Source organism: Podarcis muralis, chromosome Z, assembly GCF_964188315.1.
Source record: "Podarcis muralis chromosome Z, rPodMur119.hap1.1, whole genome shotgun sequence".
In the NCBI taxonomy this organism is placed as follows: Eukaryota; Metazoa; Chordata; class Lepidosauria; order Squamata; family Lacertidae; genus Podarcis; species Podarcis muralis.
The window spans coordinates 41,092,066-41,108,803 of NC_135673.1; the positions used below are offsets into that span (position 1 = coordinate 41,092,066).

Below are 16,738 nucleotides of genomic sequence, written 5' to 3' on the forward strand. Positions count from 1 at the left end.
CTTTTAAGCAAAGTCTGTTCACATGTTCTCATCAAGCATGAAATGCAATCAAATATAGAGAAATCAAATGATGGCAGGATTGGGAGAGCCAGGCTGAAGGTATCCATTTTAACAGATTGCATATGTGTGCTTGTTCTTCCTCTTCTTCTTGCAGCATTATGTGACATGCATCCCATGAGGGCTCTGTTTCTCATTCCACGGAACCCTCCCCCAAAACTGAAATCCAGAAAATGGTAAGAGGCGTCCCTTAAATGGCAATAAATGCTAACTTGTTAAGAACATAAGAAGAGCCTGCTGAATCAGGCCAATGGTCTATCTAGTCTAGCTTCCTGTTTACACAGGGACCAACCTGCATCGTGGACATGAGCAGCACTCTGCCCACCTGTGGTTTCCATCAACATATTGCCTCTGATAGCAGAGGTATTGTATAGCCATCATGGCTAGTAGTCATTGATATGCTGGCTTGGAGCACAATTTTGGCAGCTGTTTCGATTCAGACTATTGAAAGCTTTCTACGCATCCCAGATATTGTGATCGTATTGATTCCTTCCAAGCTCTTATCTGCACTGGAAGTTTTGTCCCTTGTTGCAACAGCCTCTGTGCAGACATGGTTTACATTAAAGCAGTGCAAGGGAGTGACTCAGGGGTATAGTACAGGACTGCCAGTGTAGATGACCCTTTGCATGCAGAAGGCCCCAAGGTCAATCCCTGACATCTCCTGAGCAGGTAACATGGAATGTAGTAGCAGACACCAATCTGATGCGCATGCCTGAGCTCAGAAGTGAGATAGCTCCATGATAGGGGCACTTTCTGGTTGCCGCCAAATGAACTTCCAAAGGTTACAGTGCAACCAAGAGGGCCTCATCAGTTATCATTGCAATAGTGCAAGGCAGTAAGGAGGGAGAGTTCTTATTTAGGGATCCTGGTCCCAAACTGTTTAGGACTTTGTAGGTCAAAACCAAAGCCTTAAAATTAGCCCATCAGTTTATGGGCTGCCAATGCAACTCCTTTAGGAGCTGTGTAATGCGCACATGATGGGAGATGCAATAGAATAGTCCAGTTGCTGCATTTTGCACTAGCTGCAGCTTCTGGACAGTCTCAAGGGCAGCCCCGCATAGAGTGCCTTGCAGTAGTTTAGACTTGCTGAGATATTCTTCTAAACTGTTTGAGGAATTGCAAGGGAGAAGTCCTGAGTGAAAAGAAGTCTTTAGGTTGTTGTTGTGTTTTTAGGTCAAAGAAATTTCTGAACTTTGTGGACACCTGTTTGGTTAAGAATTACGTGCATCGCCCAGCAACAGATACCCTGCTCAAACATTCCTTTATCAGAGACATGCAGAATGAACGACAGGTGCGCATCTTGCTAAAAGACCACCTAGATAGGACCAGGAAGAAGAAGGGAGAGAAAGGTAAGGACTAAAGCTTAATAACCTGGGACCAGATTACCTATGGGATCGCTTTAGCGAACCTGTGCCAATTCAACCACTTCAGTTGAGAGAATTGGCACTGCTGCAGAGACTACATAATACCTGTTCCACATTTGTTAGAATGAGATTTTAGTGTGGTACTTTGGAACCCCCTGCCTCTTGAGATCAAGCAAGTGCCTAGTAAAAACATTCTTGTTTAGACAAGCCTACCCAGGTGCTTAGGAAGTTGAGGTAATTTTTATTTGTTTTGGTATTGTAGCTTTTGTATGTTTTAAAGCAGGGTTTTAATTTTTTTCTTGACTTATCTACTGATTTATCTTTTGTAAAATGCTTTGAGGCTTTTTACAATCAAGAGGTGTGTCGATTTCATGAAATTAATTAATTGAATTGCTGCCAGCTTCCTCCCTGTTAACCTTAGCATGGAAGAGAACAAAGAACATAAGAAGCAGCTTTATACTGAGAAGATCATTGGTCCATCTAGCTTAGTATTGTCTGCACTGAACGGCAGCAGCTCTCTGGAATTTCAGACAGGATTCTGTCCCAGCTTTACCTTCACACATTATGCTTTGACCAACTTGGGTTTGCCCCTGAACGTACATTCAGAAGGGAGCCTCAGTCAACTCTGGCTCCCTGATTAGCACACGACCTGATAGACAGTTTTGCAAATGTGATGGTTGTATTCAAAGCATTCACCTACTGCATTTTTAGCTGTGTACCTGAAATAGCTTGTGTGTGAAGCTGTGTTTTTTTAACTGAAGTAGGACTTCACTGAGAGCTGACTATAGCTACATATTAGTAAAAGATTGATTAGGCAATTAGGCGTTGACAAGACTTCATCATCATTACAGATCAGTAAGATAAAAAAATCAGATAATATTGCATTTAAGCAGAAAACAAGTGAATGTCAGGCTGCTCGTATGTTTAAAATGTCTGACAGTTTCCAGTGTTCGTTGCAATAAATGTGGGGGCAGATTGTAACACACAAAGCAGTCAAGTTTCCTAGCTAGATTTGGTTTTCCTTCTTCTTTCAGATGAAACAGAATATGAATACAGTGGAAGTGAGGAAGAAGCCGATGAGCTGAATGAAGATGAAGGAGAACCAAGGTTACATTTTGCATTTGTAGATAAGATCTGGGTTGCACCCAAGAGAGAGGTGACTCCAAAGTTTGATCTGCACACTTCCAGAGCAATTTTTGGAGTCATTTGCCTTGTGATGCATTCCTTTTAGAGCGGCAGAATTAAGTTGCTCTTTCCTGTGCACGATTGCCTGCACAGGGGGCCTGGAAACTCTTCCCCTGGAAGAAGGAGCCACATAGGGCCAGTATCAGGAGTTGGCATGTTTGGGCACTCACTGAGGCCCATTGATAAGGCTACCATCTCAGGTGTAAGGCTCTGGTCCACTCCTGCCACCACCCACAGTGCGCCGCTGCCACTGGGAAGAGGAGAAAGGCAGCTGGCTGAAAAGGCACTCAGACCTGTCAACCACATCTGGTCACTATTTCTCCCTCTTCCCTGAAGGATACAGATGCAGTGAGCAGGGTTGGTTCACAGCAACAGTATCTATCTCACTCAGAGAAGAGGGAGCTACAGCTTCTCTTCTTCCTGAGAAAGGAAGACACAGAGTTTGTGAGCCAACCAACCCCATGAGCCAAATAAGCCTACTCAGAAGTAAGCCCCAATGATTTGCCATGTCGAGGGAATTGCAGAAGACTTGAGGAGGCTGGGGTTGTGCTTGCCAGAATTTAAAAGCTCACAGTGCAACTATGCCTACTTTGAAGTAAATCCCATTGAGTTCAATTACATTTACTACCAGGTAAGCAGTTTTAGGGTTGTATGGAAATAAAGGAAGCAGCTCTTACTCCTAATAAACAAAGTAATCATGCCAGACGTCTTACTTACTTCAGCTGCTAAAATCTGAGGGAAACTCCACTAGACTTTGAAGCACTGACCTGTTGCTCGCCCTGTCCCTTGCCATCAAAATGGGATTCCATGAAAACTCAAATATATATATCTCTCTGAATTGTCTCTTGTTCCCATTCAGTGTTTGCTGATGAATATAAAGTGTGAACAGATGCTAAAATTTGTTTTGGGAAGGCAACAGTGAAGTAAAATCTCCAGTGAACAAACAGATAATCAGCTTTAGCCTGGATTCTGAAGTGTTGTTAAAACAGAGGCATTGTAAATATAGAGGAGGGCTGGTGGGGGAGAGAGATTCTGTGATTATTTTTTTTCCTGGAACATTCTTCTTCTGTAAGCTAGGACAGCAAGCTTTCCCCCAGTGGCACTGTGTTTGCTCTGTCGCCTTAATATTATGGTTAGTCAAACAGATATTTCCTCTCTTTTTTTTGAAAAAAAATTAAGCTCCATTGTTAATCTCCCTGGTGAATCCACCCTGCGCCGTGAATTCCTGAGGCTTCAGCAAGAGAACAAAAGCCATTCCGAACCTCAGCGACAGCAGCAGATCCAGAAGCAGCAGCTTAAAGACCAGGAAAAGTACAAAAAGCAGCTCTCGGAAGAGAGGCAGAAACGGATTGTGGAACAAAAGCTGCAGAGGAAAAAGTTGGAGGATGTACGATTTGGATTCAGATTTGTTTGTTTTTTTCCTGCATGACAGTAGTACTGCATTACAAATATCAAATAAGAAAGGAAGCCATGTTTCTTGTGTCCCCATCTGCACTCCATCTCAAAGATCATCATGATGCTTTAAACAGCCCTGGCTTCCCCTAAGGAATCCTGGGAACTGTAAACCAGAGTGGTTTAACAATTAGCCCCTCTTCCCAGGGAACCTGGGAATTGTAGTTCTGTGAAGGGGGAAAGAGGGATCTCCTAACAACTTCCTGCACCTTTAAAAACTGCAGTTCCCATGATCCTTTGGAGGAAGCTGTGGCCATTTTGAGAGGTACGATGCCTCTTTAAATGTACAGTGCAGATGTTTTTAAACAGATTCCTGCTATTATTTAGTGTTGGCAGTGCACATACACAGAGTGGCTTAAGTGTAACCCTATGCAAATCATAGCAAAAAGGCCAGGCCCTGGACCCCAAGGTGCTTATGGTCTACATTTTGATATTGGAAAGGCAGCAGGTGGAGGGGAGAAAGACAGAGGCAGGGGTGGCAGATCTGTGGCCCTCCAGATTCCAAGTAGAATCCCATCAGCCCCAGCCAGTATGGCTAATAATCAAGTGTGATGGAAGTTCTAGTCCAACAATATCTGGAGGCCCGCAGGTTATCCACTGCTGGACAGAAGTAGCAGGGAATGCTGTTTTATGTGTTATAAACTTTGTCTCAGTTTGGAGGGATGTGTGCAGAGCCATCCAAAATATAGGAAGCAAGAGCAGGTTACACCAGAGTAAATGACGCTGGTGTAATTTGCCCCTATTCCAAACTCTGTTCTAGAGCAAGGCTACTGAAGACTGAGGTAGGTCACTTACAGAACTGAACTCCTATCTTTATAAATGTTATTGTTAGTGCTCACACTTTTTGATGAGTGACAATGAACTAGTTTAAACTATCACATCTCGGTTTAACCAGCCAATGTATGAATGAATCTTGTGGCCACAAATGCAGCCTACTTTGTGACGGAAGCAAATGAGCTAGGATTACTTCAGCTGACTACAGTTCACCAGAACTGGGAAACTTTGGTTAATGAAGGTTATGAAGCCAACTTCAACCCAACACCTCCATATCCCAGCTTATGTTGGAGCCAATAACCCTAGTTTCCCAGATCAGATGAATCAGAAAACTTTGGTTGATGGAAGGCTTACTGGTGTATTTGCTCCCACCACAAAGGCAAGAGCAAAGGGGCTGTGTGAACAGCCGAAGGGTTCATTGGCATCTTGATGTTCCCAGCAAAGCTGTTCTCTTTTGGGATACTTCAGGGCAATTTCTTTCAGACCACTTACTAGTTAGCTTGTCAACACAAGTTAATAAAGATGAGAAGACATTTCCAGCTTTTGTAGATTAGTAGCTATTGTAGAGCATGGGCTTCAAAGCCATGTGTGCACAGAATTAGCCATAGCAGCAGTATGACTTTAATAGCAATTCCTTTTATGAGCAATCTATGATGGGAGATGAAATGAAACCAATATTATTTCCTGGCATGTGTTTAGCACCAGAAGAGAGAAGAGCTTCGGAAGCATTTGGACTTCGAAAGGAGATGCCCGGAGATCAAGGCAGCTCAAAACAAAACAGAGAAGGATAAAGATGTCCTGCAAAGTTGTGAAGATGAGTGGAGCAAAGTGGAAGGAGACAAGAAACTGGAAAATTATCAGGTGTGGATGTAGTTTTGCAGAAAAGAAAATCTCCACATTTTCTGTGGCAAATGTGAGATGTAAAGCCTGGAAGAAAAATGGAAAAACAAAACCCTGTTCGTCTCCCAAGCGTTCAGAAGCAAATAGGGTGAACAGGAAAAAAAGAGGAACCCAGGTGGTGGTGGTTTTCCAGGTTATTCCATACGTTTCAGTCACAGAGGGTAGCAAGACAGTTAGCATAAGTTTTAACTGAAGCTGAACTGTAGTGGAATGGAAGCAATGCTGATTGCAACAAACCCAGGGAAGGACAGAAATTGCTGCTTCCTCATATCCCTAGTTGTGGGTCCCACTTATTTCAATTCTACTAGGCACATGTCCTCACTATGTCTACTCTGAGTCACCATGTTCCCATGGTTCCAAATGCCTGAATCAGACCCTGCACCTGATTTAGGCATTTGCATTCATCATTAGAGGGAAGAGATGGTCCACCCGACCTAGCCAAAAGTCCATAGGGTTTATAAATTTTTCCTCTTTCCTCACAGTGTTTTCTTGCTTCTTTCCCACCCTAGAAAAAAGTTGAAGAAGTGCATCATGGCAAGAAGCTTCATCGGACTCTTCCCAAAGATCAAACACAGCTGCTTTCTCTCCAACATGACCACAAGCAGAAGAATAAAGATCCCCCGAAGCTCCTCAGCCCCCAAACCCGTCTCCCATCGAACAGTGCAAGCAAAGAGGTACATTGCAGCTCTCTGGGAATGGGTTGTTCTCTGGATTGAAAATGATCTGCTTGGGCAGGTGGGGTTTTTAAAACATGCTCAAAATTTCACTTGGAGAAAAAGGAAGCCATTAGATTCTCTGTTTATCTAAGCCAGGAATGGGGAACCTCAAGCACAGGGGCAAAATATGGCCCTTGCTGTTTTTCTGTATGGCCTTTGGGATTCTCCCCAAGCCCTAGGCATCTCTAGCTCTCCTCTGCACCTTCCTCACGTACTTTTAGCTTGAGCCATTATAATGCCTCTTGCATGTCAGTTTGGAGAATGTGTGTATGTGCACATTTGCAGCAACCTCTGACTTGGCTGGGACATAGCCTGTACAAAGGTAAGAATCACATCCCTTACAGCAGTGCTCCCCAACCTTCCTTTTCCATTTATGTTGTGTTTTTTATATTAGGGACTGGTGGCAGGGCCCATGTTATTATTGATAATTGTTAGGTGCTCTGGAAGCCTTTCTTCAGCTGAAGAGTGGGATTTTTTTTTAAAAAAAATGTTTTAAATAAGTAAACAAACATCAGCCCTGCCCATCCCATGTAGTCTGAATTTTACAGCTGAGACAGAAATTTACCGCTTCAGTGAGAACTAAGTGAACAATCTTATTGTACTCCCAGTTAGGGTAATGAATTTTTTAAAGTATACTTTCAATGCATACTGAAAGGTGGGTTGTGGGTTTTAATCATTGTTGATGTTTGTCAGTACGCATCCAGGGTGTGTGTTCAAGTGAATGAGTGCAGAATATATAAAGACGGGCATCTTGTCTAGATAATACAGCTGAATGAGAGACACCATTCTTAGCCAGCAATAGGATTGAGAATGGCGAAACTCCTCTTTCATTAGATACTACAGATAGGTGGGGACTGAATTTGATGAATGGCTTGGCTTCCTTGCAGAAGTCATCTGGGTAGATGATGCTCAGGAATTTTGTGCACCTCCGGTTTGCTAATAAACCTGAATGACTTTGGTGTGTCGTGCAGACACTCCCCGTGCTCCTCCCGGGGCTGGAAAGAGGTTAGTTTAACCTCCGGTTTACTAGTAAAACTGAATTACTTCGTCACGAAATGATGCATGTCAAGAAAAGGGTCACCGACATGAAAAGTTTGGAAAGCTCTGACCTACTCTCTGGTTAAAGGCCACTGATGGTCTCTAGTTTGGGGGCTCCCCAAAATCATGGGTTCAGCAAAAAGTCAGTATAAATGACTTATTAGAGGTTGGTTGGCTAGTTGGGTAGTTCTAAGCCAGGCATAGGCAAACTCCGACCCTCCAGATGTTTGGGACTACAATTCCCATCTTCCTTGACCACTGCTCCTGTTAGCTAAGGTTGATGGGAATTGTAGTTCCAAACATCTGGAGGGTCGGAGTTTGCCTATGCCTGTTCTAAGCTTTAGGGCAGGAGTGGCTAATCTTTGGCCCTTTAGATATTGCTGGATTGCAGTCCCCACAATCCCCCAGTCTGCAAGGCCAATGGGCAGTGATAGTAAGAGTTGGAAATCCAGGCATAGCTTGAGGACTACAGGTTAGCCAATCCTGCTTTAAGGGATGGGAAATGCTGCTCTGCTTCATTGCTTCAACTTTCTCCTCTAATTTTTTTTTTTAAAAAAAATCTGTAGCCCGAGGGGAGGGAAACACACATCGCAAAATGCCAGCTCCAATATTCATCTGCGTCGCTGACATGTATTCCATAAATGACCTCTTTGTACTGGAATGAAACGCATTGTAAAATTTAGTCCATGCCATTACTGTTAAATTTTAATCGAAATGTACTGTTGTGGATTTCTGACATTAGCAGTTGTAGGCAGTGAGTCTCTGTTGGAAGTGTGCGGCATTAAAAGGAAGCAAATTGGGCCTGACATAAATACGCAGTTTCTCTTGCAAGTGCTGATTGTGCCTTGTGTGTTTCCAACGCTATGCCGCCGCCGTTGTGGTTCTGCCTGTTCAGTTCCTTTAATCCCATTTGGCACCATGTCGATTTTGCTCGGGGAGGGAGGGGAGTTGTTAGGATTCACAGGGACAAAATCATTGACTCAAACCATTTCCCCCCAGTGAAATAATAATTACTTCTTATCAAGATGGTTGTCATTTAGGTGAATCTCCTGCCGTTATATTAACAAGGAAGCTGTCGCCATCTGCTTGGAGGAATGCATGGCAGCCTGCATGTCGAAAAATAAAATAAAATGAGGGCCTGCATTTTTCTGAGAGAGAAGTTATTCAGTGACTATTTATATCATCTTTCTCCAGATGCATGGATGCATTCTCGTCTGGGCAACATTCTGGGGGGTCAGAGGCAAAAGTGGGTGTATGAACTAATGCAATTTTTTTCTTTTGCACAGGAGGCTAGGTTCTGTGCACACTCACACATCACTTTCTGTCCTCCATCCATACAAGCTAGGGGCTTTATCAGAGTCCCTGGATACATTCCAGCTAGGTGAAAACGTTCAGGGGGCAAAGCAGAGCCATTGGGGATTTGGGAAAGAAGGGGTGTGGAAAATCACAAGGGCCACATAGAGAAACCTTAAAGGCCACAGTCTGGCTTCAGGCCTTGTTTTTCAGGCTTCTCTGTCTAGCTCTTGGGCATATTATTATTATTATTATTATTATTATTATTATTATTATTATTCTCCACCCGTCTGGCCGAGTTTCCCCAGCCACTCTGGGTGGCTCCCAACAGAATATTAAAACATGATAAAACATTAAACATTAAAAACTGGCTGCCTTCAGATGTCTTTTAAAAGTAGGATACTTGCTTATTTCCTTGACATCTGATGGGAGGGCATTCCACGGGGCGGGTGCCACTACCGAGAAGGCCCTCTGCCTGGTTCCCTGTAACCTCACTTCTCTCAGTGAGGGAACCACCAGAAGGCCCCCGGCGCTGGACCTCACTGTCTGGGCTGAACGATGGGGTGGAGACTCTCCTTCAGGTATACAGGACCAAGGCCATTTAGGGCTATAAAGGTCAGCACCAATTGTGCTCAGAAATCTGCATCTCCTCCAAGCCACTTCTTCTTCTTGGAGGCTAGACCCTCCAAGTGCCCCTATTTTCCAGGGACAGTCCTGGATTTACAAAGTCCTGGATTTACAAAGTTCATCATGGTTTCTGATTTGATCCTGGAATGTCCCTGACCATTAGGTCCAGTCGTGGCCGACTCTGGGGTTGCGGCGCTCATCTCGCTTTATTGGCCGAGGGAGCCAGTGCACAGCTTCCGGGTCATGTGGCCAGCATGACTAAGCCGCTTCTGTTTTTTTGTTTTTTTAAAAGATATTTATTAAAGTTTCAAAATGTTACAAAAATAAGAAAAAGAAAAAAAAAGAAAATACAAAGTACAGAAAAATAAAAACAGTTAAGCCGCTTCTGGTGAACAAGAGCAGCGCATGGAAACGCCGTTTACCTTCCCGCCAGAGCGGTACCTATTTATCTACTTGCACTTTGACGTGCTTTCGAACTGCTAGGTTGGCAGGAGCAGGGACCGAGCAATGGGAGCTCACCCCGTCATGGGAATTCGAACCGTCGACCTTCTGATTGGCAAGTCCTAGGCTCTGTGGTTTAACCCACAGCGCCACCTGCATCCCTTTCTGGTTTCTGGTTTCTGATTTGATCCTGGATTGTCCCACTTTTCCTTAGGGCCTCCCTATTTTCTTTGGAGAAATTCTGGGGGATATGCAGTTTTGCAGCCCTTGAGCCAAGGAGATAAGAATTATACAACCTTTAGAATACATCAGAAGGCAGCCCTGTATAGTGTTTTTATAGATGCTGGAAGTTGGCCAGAGTGCCTGGGGCAACCCAGCGAGATGGGTGGGGTATACGTAATGAAGGGATGGTGATGGCAAAGACATCCCTATTTTCATCAGAGAAATGTTGGAGGGTATGTGCGGAGAACACACCCACCCTGAGTGCTTTTGGGTGGCTGAAATGTGTCCTTGAACAGCAATAAAGCCTCTTGCTGTGTACAAGGTGTGTACAAGTGTAGAAACAGATGGCATTTGACTGGCTGGAATGAAGCCTACTGTACAAAAGTAGGAATCACACCCATTGCCCTGCTTCACCCATCAATGCCATGCAGCCTTCAGAAAGCTGAACATAAGAGAATGAGGTGCTTGGACAGCAAAAGCTTTTCTACCCCTGTCTTAGCCTAGCCAAGGGCAGAAGCAAAGGTTATTCACCAGTTCCTGGATTCCCAACCCCATGTTTCACCCTTTAAGATGAGCATGGAGAAGCCTTTCAAGATGACTGCAAGGGAGAATCAGCAAGTGGAAGGAATATATCACTTTCCCCTGCCTGATGCTTCTCCGCCTCATACCCCTCATTCTTAGACATTTCCCCATTACGAACACACACACCAGTCAGCAGCAACACCAGAAGGGAAGGGTTATGCACAATGTCCTGCCTTCCACTTCCTCTCCAAACAGCTCCGCCTCCAATCATGGTAGGTGCAGATACAGAACTGGGAATCCCATGATTGCTACATTACTTCTAGTGCTGATCTAGCAGTCCCTTTTTAATTGGCATCATTATAAAATAGGAGGAGGAGGAGTTGTCGTAACTATTGAAGAATGAATTTAAAACTGGGTTGAGGGGATGAAGCCAGAAGAAAATGCACAGGGCAGTCTAGCTGAAGAAAGTAGGGCTTTGTATCTGACAGGCATATGTCATAGCTGCAATATCAGAAGTAAGTAGATTTATTGGTTTGGCCTTAAGCCATAACAACAGTACTGAGCTACCAGGGCAAAATAAAATCCAAGAATGGCAGGGGCCTGCACAGGTACATCATATATGGATTTGTCTGAACCATAGGTCGTCGCGAAAACCATAATTTGATAAAATGGGTACAGGATGTCAAAACCCATACGGTCATCGATCATTAGAACAATTCACGACATGCCCATGGTGCAGGGGAGTCTTTGCTGTGAAGGCAAACAAAGCCACCATTTCATTTACATGCCCATTGCTGTCGGATAGCCCTTGGAATTTTAACGTCGTTGATTTAACAGCAAATATAGAAAACGCAAGCAAGAAAATGTTGCAGATGTCTGCACCTTATCTCCTTATACACAGGGCAACTCAACAACAACAGGGGTAAACAGACACCCATCTCATTGCTGAATTTGTTGAATATGTCTGTCTCTGTTGGTTTGTTTCCAGACTGAGAGCAAGCGTGAGAAGAGTGATAGTATCCAAACTGATCTCAACTGGGCAGCCGTTCTTGGGCATGATGCCACCTCACATGGTCGACTAGGTTCTGGAAGCAACTCCAGCCCATGTACTCCAGCTTTGCAAAGAGCAGTGGTGGCTCAGGTAGGAGATCCTCTATTTACAGTTGTAGAGGTCTATGAGATGAGATGATCTGTCAATTTTGGTTTCTCTCACATTTCCACATCAGTTTCTGACACACACACACACACACACACACACACGTATAAAATCTTCAGGATAATTCATTTACATTTTAGTGTGAATTTATTCTACATTTTTCCAGGCATTGTTGCCTAATGTATACATTTTTGCAAAGCTATTTTTTCCAAATATAATGCATTTTTCTACCTTGTTTTCAATAGTCTATTAATTTAAATGCACACTTTATATGCATATGCTACTGTATGCATTTTTGTACATATTACTTGGCTGGGGAATTGCGCTGTAAAAATTGAAGAATGTTGTGGTTTGTTTTGCTTCTTGTTTTGGAAATAATTAGGTAAGTCTCCTTTAAATGTAAATGGAATCAAATTTCTCCCCTCTTCCTAGAGACGGTTTAGGCAAGATGAGAAACCTTGGTTTGTTACCCTGTCCAAACAATATTTCTTCCCCAAACATGTGTTTCAATTCTTCTTCTTTTTAAAAGGTCCTCTTTTCAATGGCGCGGTCCAGGTTCTCTGTCTTTTATGTTTTCTGTGCTACAGAGAAGGAAATAAATCAGGTGATACAGGAGCACAGGAAGCCGCCTTGCACTGAATCAGATCATCTAGCTCACTATAGTCTATATCAATTTCAGCTCTCTGGGATTTCAAACTAGGAGTCTTTCCTGCATGTAGATGCCAGATATTGAACCAGCGACCTTCTGCATGCAAAGCAGATGTTGTTCCACTAAATCCCTTTCCAGAAATACAGTTGCCCTCTCCTGCAATTCATGTCAGCTTCTGCAGTGGCCAAATGGACAAGAAACCCTTCTATATTTTTCTTTTTCTCTCCCCACTTTTGGCCTAGAACTCAGACAGAATTGGGCTGTGACAATCAATTGTTTGTTAATACTTCCATTTCCTGCTGAACGATAAGCGAGAGATGCAAGGCAGGCCTAGCAAGGTCTGCTTAGATGACTGTTATTTGTGATGACATTAATGCCTGACTGGATAAATTCCAGGATATTATTCTTGCATGTTGCACAAAAAGCCTTGGCCCACTATATCTGCTGTATTTCCATTGGAAATATTTTATTGTGCATAATTCATTGTGCACAATAAATGTATCTTTGTGTTTGGCAGAGCAAGAACAAAGGAAGGTTCTCTTCCCAGAGGGCCAAGTTACAGAGGTCATTGTGAGGGAGGTTGGGTAGGAGGGTCTGTCTCTGTTTGCTTGGGCTGTGGCTTCCCTGTGTCAGACTCTGCTCTCCATAAAGTTGGGGTTAGAAAACAGACAAGCAGCACTCATCAGTGAGCTGAGAAGCAGAAGAAGGGTTGTAGCTCAGTGCTGGAGCATCTGTTTGCATGCAGGAGGCCCCAGGTTGGGCTTAGAGAGACTCCATCCTGAAACCCTGGACAGCTGCTGCCACTCAGTGTAAGCAATATTGAACTAGCTAGACCAATGCTCTGTCTCCATATAAGCTTGCTAATTGCACCTCAGACTGGTAAACTACCTGACTTGGGAGCATAAGAAGGTGTTGAGGTTCCACCTGAGTCCATCAAAATTAAGAGGTATCTTTGCTAGCATGGCTAAACCCTCATTTTTGGCCTGAGGTGGGTGGTGGCAGGCAAGTTGGCCTGATTAACTCCTGGGCCACCAGTTCAAGAACCATTGTGGGCTTGTCTCCTGAAAATGGGATCTCAGCTTTTCTCAAGACACAGCCTCCCAGCGGAGCAAGCAAAGCACCCAAATACTCATCCCAAGGAAGAGCCTTTTGGGGTTCTTTCAGTGCTGTGAAGTGCTTTGAACACTTGAAGGTGCTAAAGCTTATGAACCAGTCCCTTGCATCTTTCATCCAAAGGACAGGATGATATTGTGAGGATGCTATACAAAACATGCATGCACAAGCAGTCCACAGGAAGTTGCTATGTGGACGCGCTCTTCATTATCCTGCTGTGTCATTCATTGGAAGCAATGGCAATTGTCAGCCTCCTGAACTTCCCTCCTGGCTAAGTTTTATCTGCCATCCCAATAAAGGTCCGTATAGTTAAAGCTATGGTTTTCCCAGTAGTGATGTATGGAAGTGAGAGCTGGACCGTAAAGAAGGCTGATCGCCGAAGAATGGATGCTTTTGAATTCTGGTGCTGGAGGAGACTCTTGAGTCTGCAAGAAGATCAAACCTATCCATTCTTAAGGAAATCAGCCCTGAGTGCTCACTGGAAGGACAGATCCTGAAGCTGAGGCTCCAATACTTTGGCCACCTCATGAGAAGAGAAGACTCCCTGGAAAAGACCCTGATGTTGGGAAAGATGGAGGGCACAAGGAGAAGGGGACGACAGAGGACAAGATGGCTGGACAGTGTTCTCAAAGCTACCAGCATGAGTTTGACCAAACTGCGGGAGGCAGTGGAAGACAGGAGTGCCTGGCGTGCTCTGGTCCATGGGGTCACGAAGAGTCGGACACGACTAAACAACAACCCCCTTGAATTGCTGGAAGGCTCCCCCATTACACTACCTGCAAGTGGGGCAGTGAAACTGACAGCAATTTTCACTCAGCCCTTGTTTCATAACTCATCAAATTGCTGCATGCTGGATGCTTCATGGGCTGTTCCCAGATGCCACTCAACTTGCCCATCCAGGTCACCAAGGTAGTTATTGGCAGCACGAACTTTCAAGCATGCAAGCAGCTCCTTCTGCTGATTTCAGTTGTTCCTTTGGAACGGCTTACAGTTCGGAAAATGCTTTAAGCCTTTTGCTGACTCAGGCTCTGGGAAAATGACAGGCATCTTGATAACAGGCTTGATAACGCCTACCTTCTCATACCAGGGTTAGCTGCTTTTTGAGAACAGCTTGACACTACAAACTAGTCTGGTTAAATAAATACTATCATTAGTTGCAATCATATTGGACAAAAAAAGAGGAAAACAAGTCTTTTTAAGTACCATATTATTAGATGCCATTCCTGCTGAAAAAGCTGTTTGCTGGAAAAAGGTAAAATATTTGCCAAGAACTGAGATAAAACAGCTGAACACCTTGCTGGATGAGGAGGCAAGAGCAGAAGTCTGTAGTAACAGATCTCTCTCTCCCCCCTCCTGCCCCACTTAGCATTGCAGCAAGTGCAGGGAAGTAAAGACTTATGTTTCTACCGTCAGCACTCTGCTATGTTCCTTCTGGAACACAGGTGAAGGAACGACTTCAAAGACCTCCAGTACTTTCATGAGCACACATGGAATCTTTTCCTGAAAAAACACCACAAGGGCAAAGGACACTTCGCCCTTGTGCTATTTTTCCAGGGACAGACGCCTCCCCCAGCTCTTTGCTGGAGGAAAGGCACAGGATGCTTCCAGTCCGTCTCTATTTTCTGGTAAGAATTCAATCACATACTGGCAAATTCAGGGTACCCTGTTCAAGTTGATTTGCAGCTCTTGTGCGGTGAGCCCAGTTCTCCCCACCCCAAACCAGAGGGGGGGTTTTGCAATAAGGAAACTGGCACTAGAAAGTGTGGGGCAACTTTTGCTTGACACAAGGTCACCTAGCCTCCAAACAAACAAATCAGAATTAATGCCCAGTAAATAGCTGGCATTGTCCAGCCACCCAGCAAACAAAACAGGATGAACTCACAACGAGCCGGTAGTTTGGAAGTTTGGAAGTGGCCAGAAATACTCCCATCATTTCCCCAGGAGGGGGTAAATGTCTCGGGGAAGGGGGAGAGAATTTCAAGAGCTATACAGTCTGAACAAAAATGGGCTTTAGAAGCCCTTCTACCTTCCCAACAGTGTTCCACTTAAAAGCAGAGCGAACTTCCCCAAAGAACTGTGGGGCTACATGCAATTTGTAGTTTTGTCTTCACTTCCCTATGGACGTCTAGCAGCCACACAGCACATTTTCTCAAAAATGAATCCCTTTGGAGTCCCAGCAGAACTTACTCCAAATTAAACGTACATTGCATTGCAGACTTTGAAATCCCTAGTTACTTTGTCTGTTTGTTTGTTTCCAAATTGGTTTAGTTGTGTGATTCCTTGCAAGGTTACCGTGGGAGGATGGAGACAGACGCTGCATATTGAAACCGGAATGTCTTGAGTGTGCTTAGGACTCTAGCTTCTGCCAAATTATTCACACAGGTGTTTTCTTTTTAAAAAAGAAGAAGAAGAAGAACACACACCCCACAGAAGGGCTTTTTATTTTTTGTTAGTAGCATTATCATTCATTTAAACTCTTTTTTTATTCTTGCAAAAAATTGCCAGGGTATCTTTAAGAGCTACAGGGGATCAGGGGGGTGGGGGCATCTTCATAAAAAAATATTTTATTCTTTTGCATTTGAAGGAGTGAGTTTGAAGCACAGCAGTTATCAGCGCATTGTGACCCTGAATCGGTTGTGACTCAGAGGAGGGAAATGTCTGCTAATGAATAAAGAATACCCCTTTTGAGAGCTCCGCTCCTTCTCAGCATGTGATATCTGACAGAATAGCAGAACAAGATGGTATAGCTCTGGGCATCCCTCTCCATATTTCTGTCAGGGCCACATCAGGATATAGGAACTGTATGAACCAAGCTCACAGCAGCAGTGGCAGAGGAACATAAAGGCAGCACTGGGTCTCCTGGAGTGAAGCAGCAGAAGGGGGCCTTTAGAGATTCAGATCTTGGACTTCCCTGAGTTGTGGGGTTGTGCTGTTCCGAGGGCTGTGGTGTCTGTCAGAGACTTGGGTTTCAGCCCATCACATGAGCATAAGAAAAGCTATGCAGGGTCAGGGCCGTGGCCCATCTAGTCCTGCAGCCTTTTTCTCAGCACTCTCCTGTACTGCAGTTTCCAACTGGAGTATACCATACCTTCTACCATTCCTCAGACAAAAATAGGGACATGTCTCACTCCCCACCGACTGACCCTCCTCGACCCCCCCCCCCATTTTTGCCCCCCAGAGAGCATTTCCTATCAAAATAAGGGTGAGTGCCACCAATGGGACACAGTGA

General features: G+C 44.3%; 1 protein-coding gene across 7 annotated transcripts in view; it reads left to right on the top strand.

Moving 5' to 3' along the window:
- NRK (Nik related kinase) overlaps positions 1 to 16,738 on the top strand; it is a 126,704-nt gene that overhangs the window by 43,064 nt on the left and 66,902 nt on the right. For all 7 annotated transcript variants that reach the window (XM_077922435.1, XM_077922436.1, XM_077922437.1 and 4 more), the window contains 7 exons: positions 155 to 233; positions 1,231 to 1,406; positions 2,456 to 2,528; positions 3,786 to 3,993; positions 5,532 to 5,693; positions 6,242 to 6,406; positions 11,580 to 11,732. In XM_077922435.1, the coding sequence (XP_077778561.1) occupies positions 155 to 233; positions 1,231 to 1,406; positions 2,456 to 2,528; positions 3,786 to 3,993; positions 5,532 to 5,693; positions 6,242 to 6,406; positions 11,580 to 11,732 (1,016 nt within the window). The remainder of the gene's footprint in view (positions 1 to 154; positions 234 to 1,230; positions 1,407 to 2,455; positions 2,529 to 3,785; positions 3,994 to 5,531; positions 5,694 to 6,241; positions 6,407 to 11,579; positions 11,733 to 16,738) is intronic.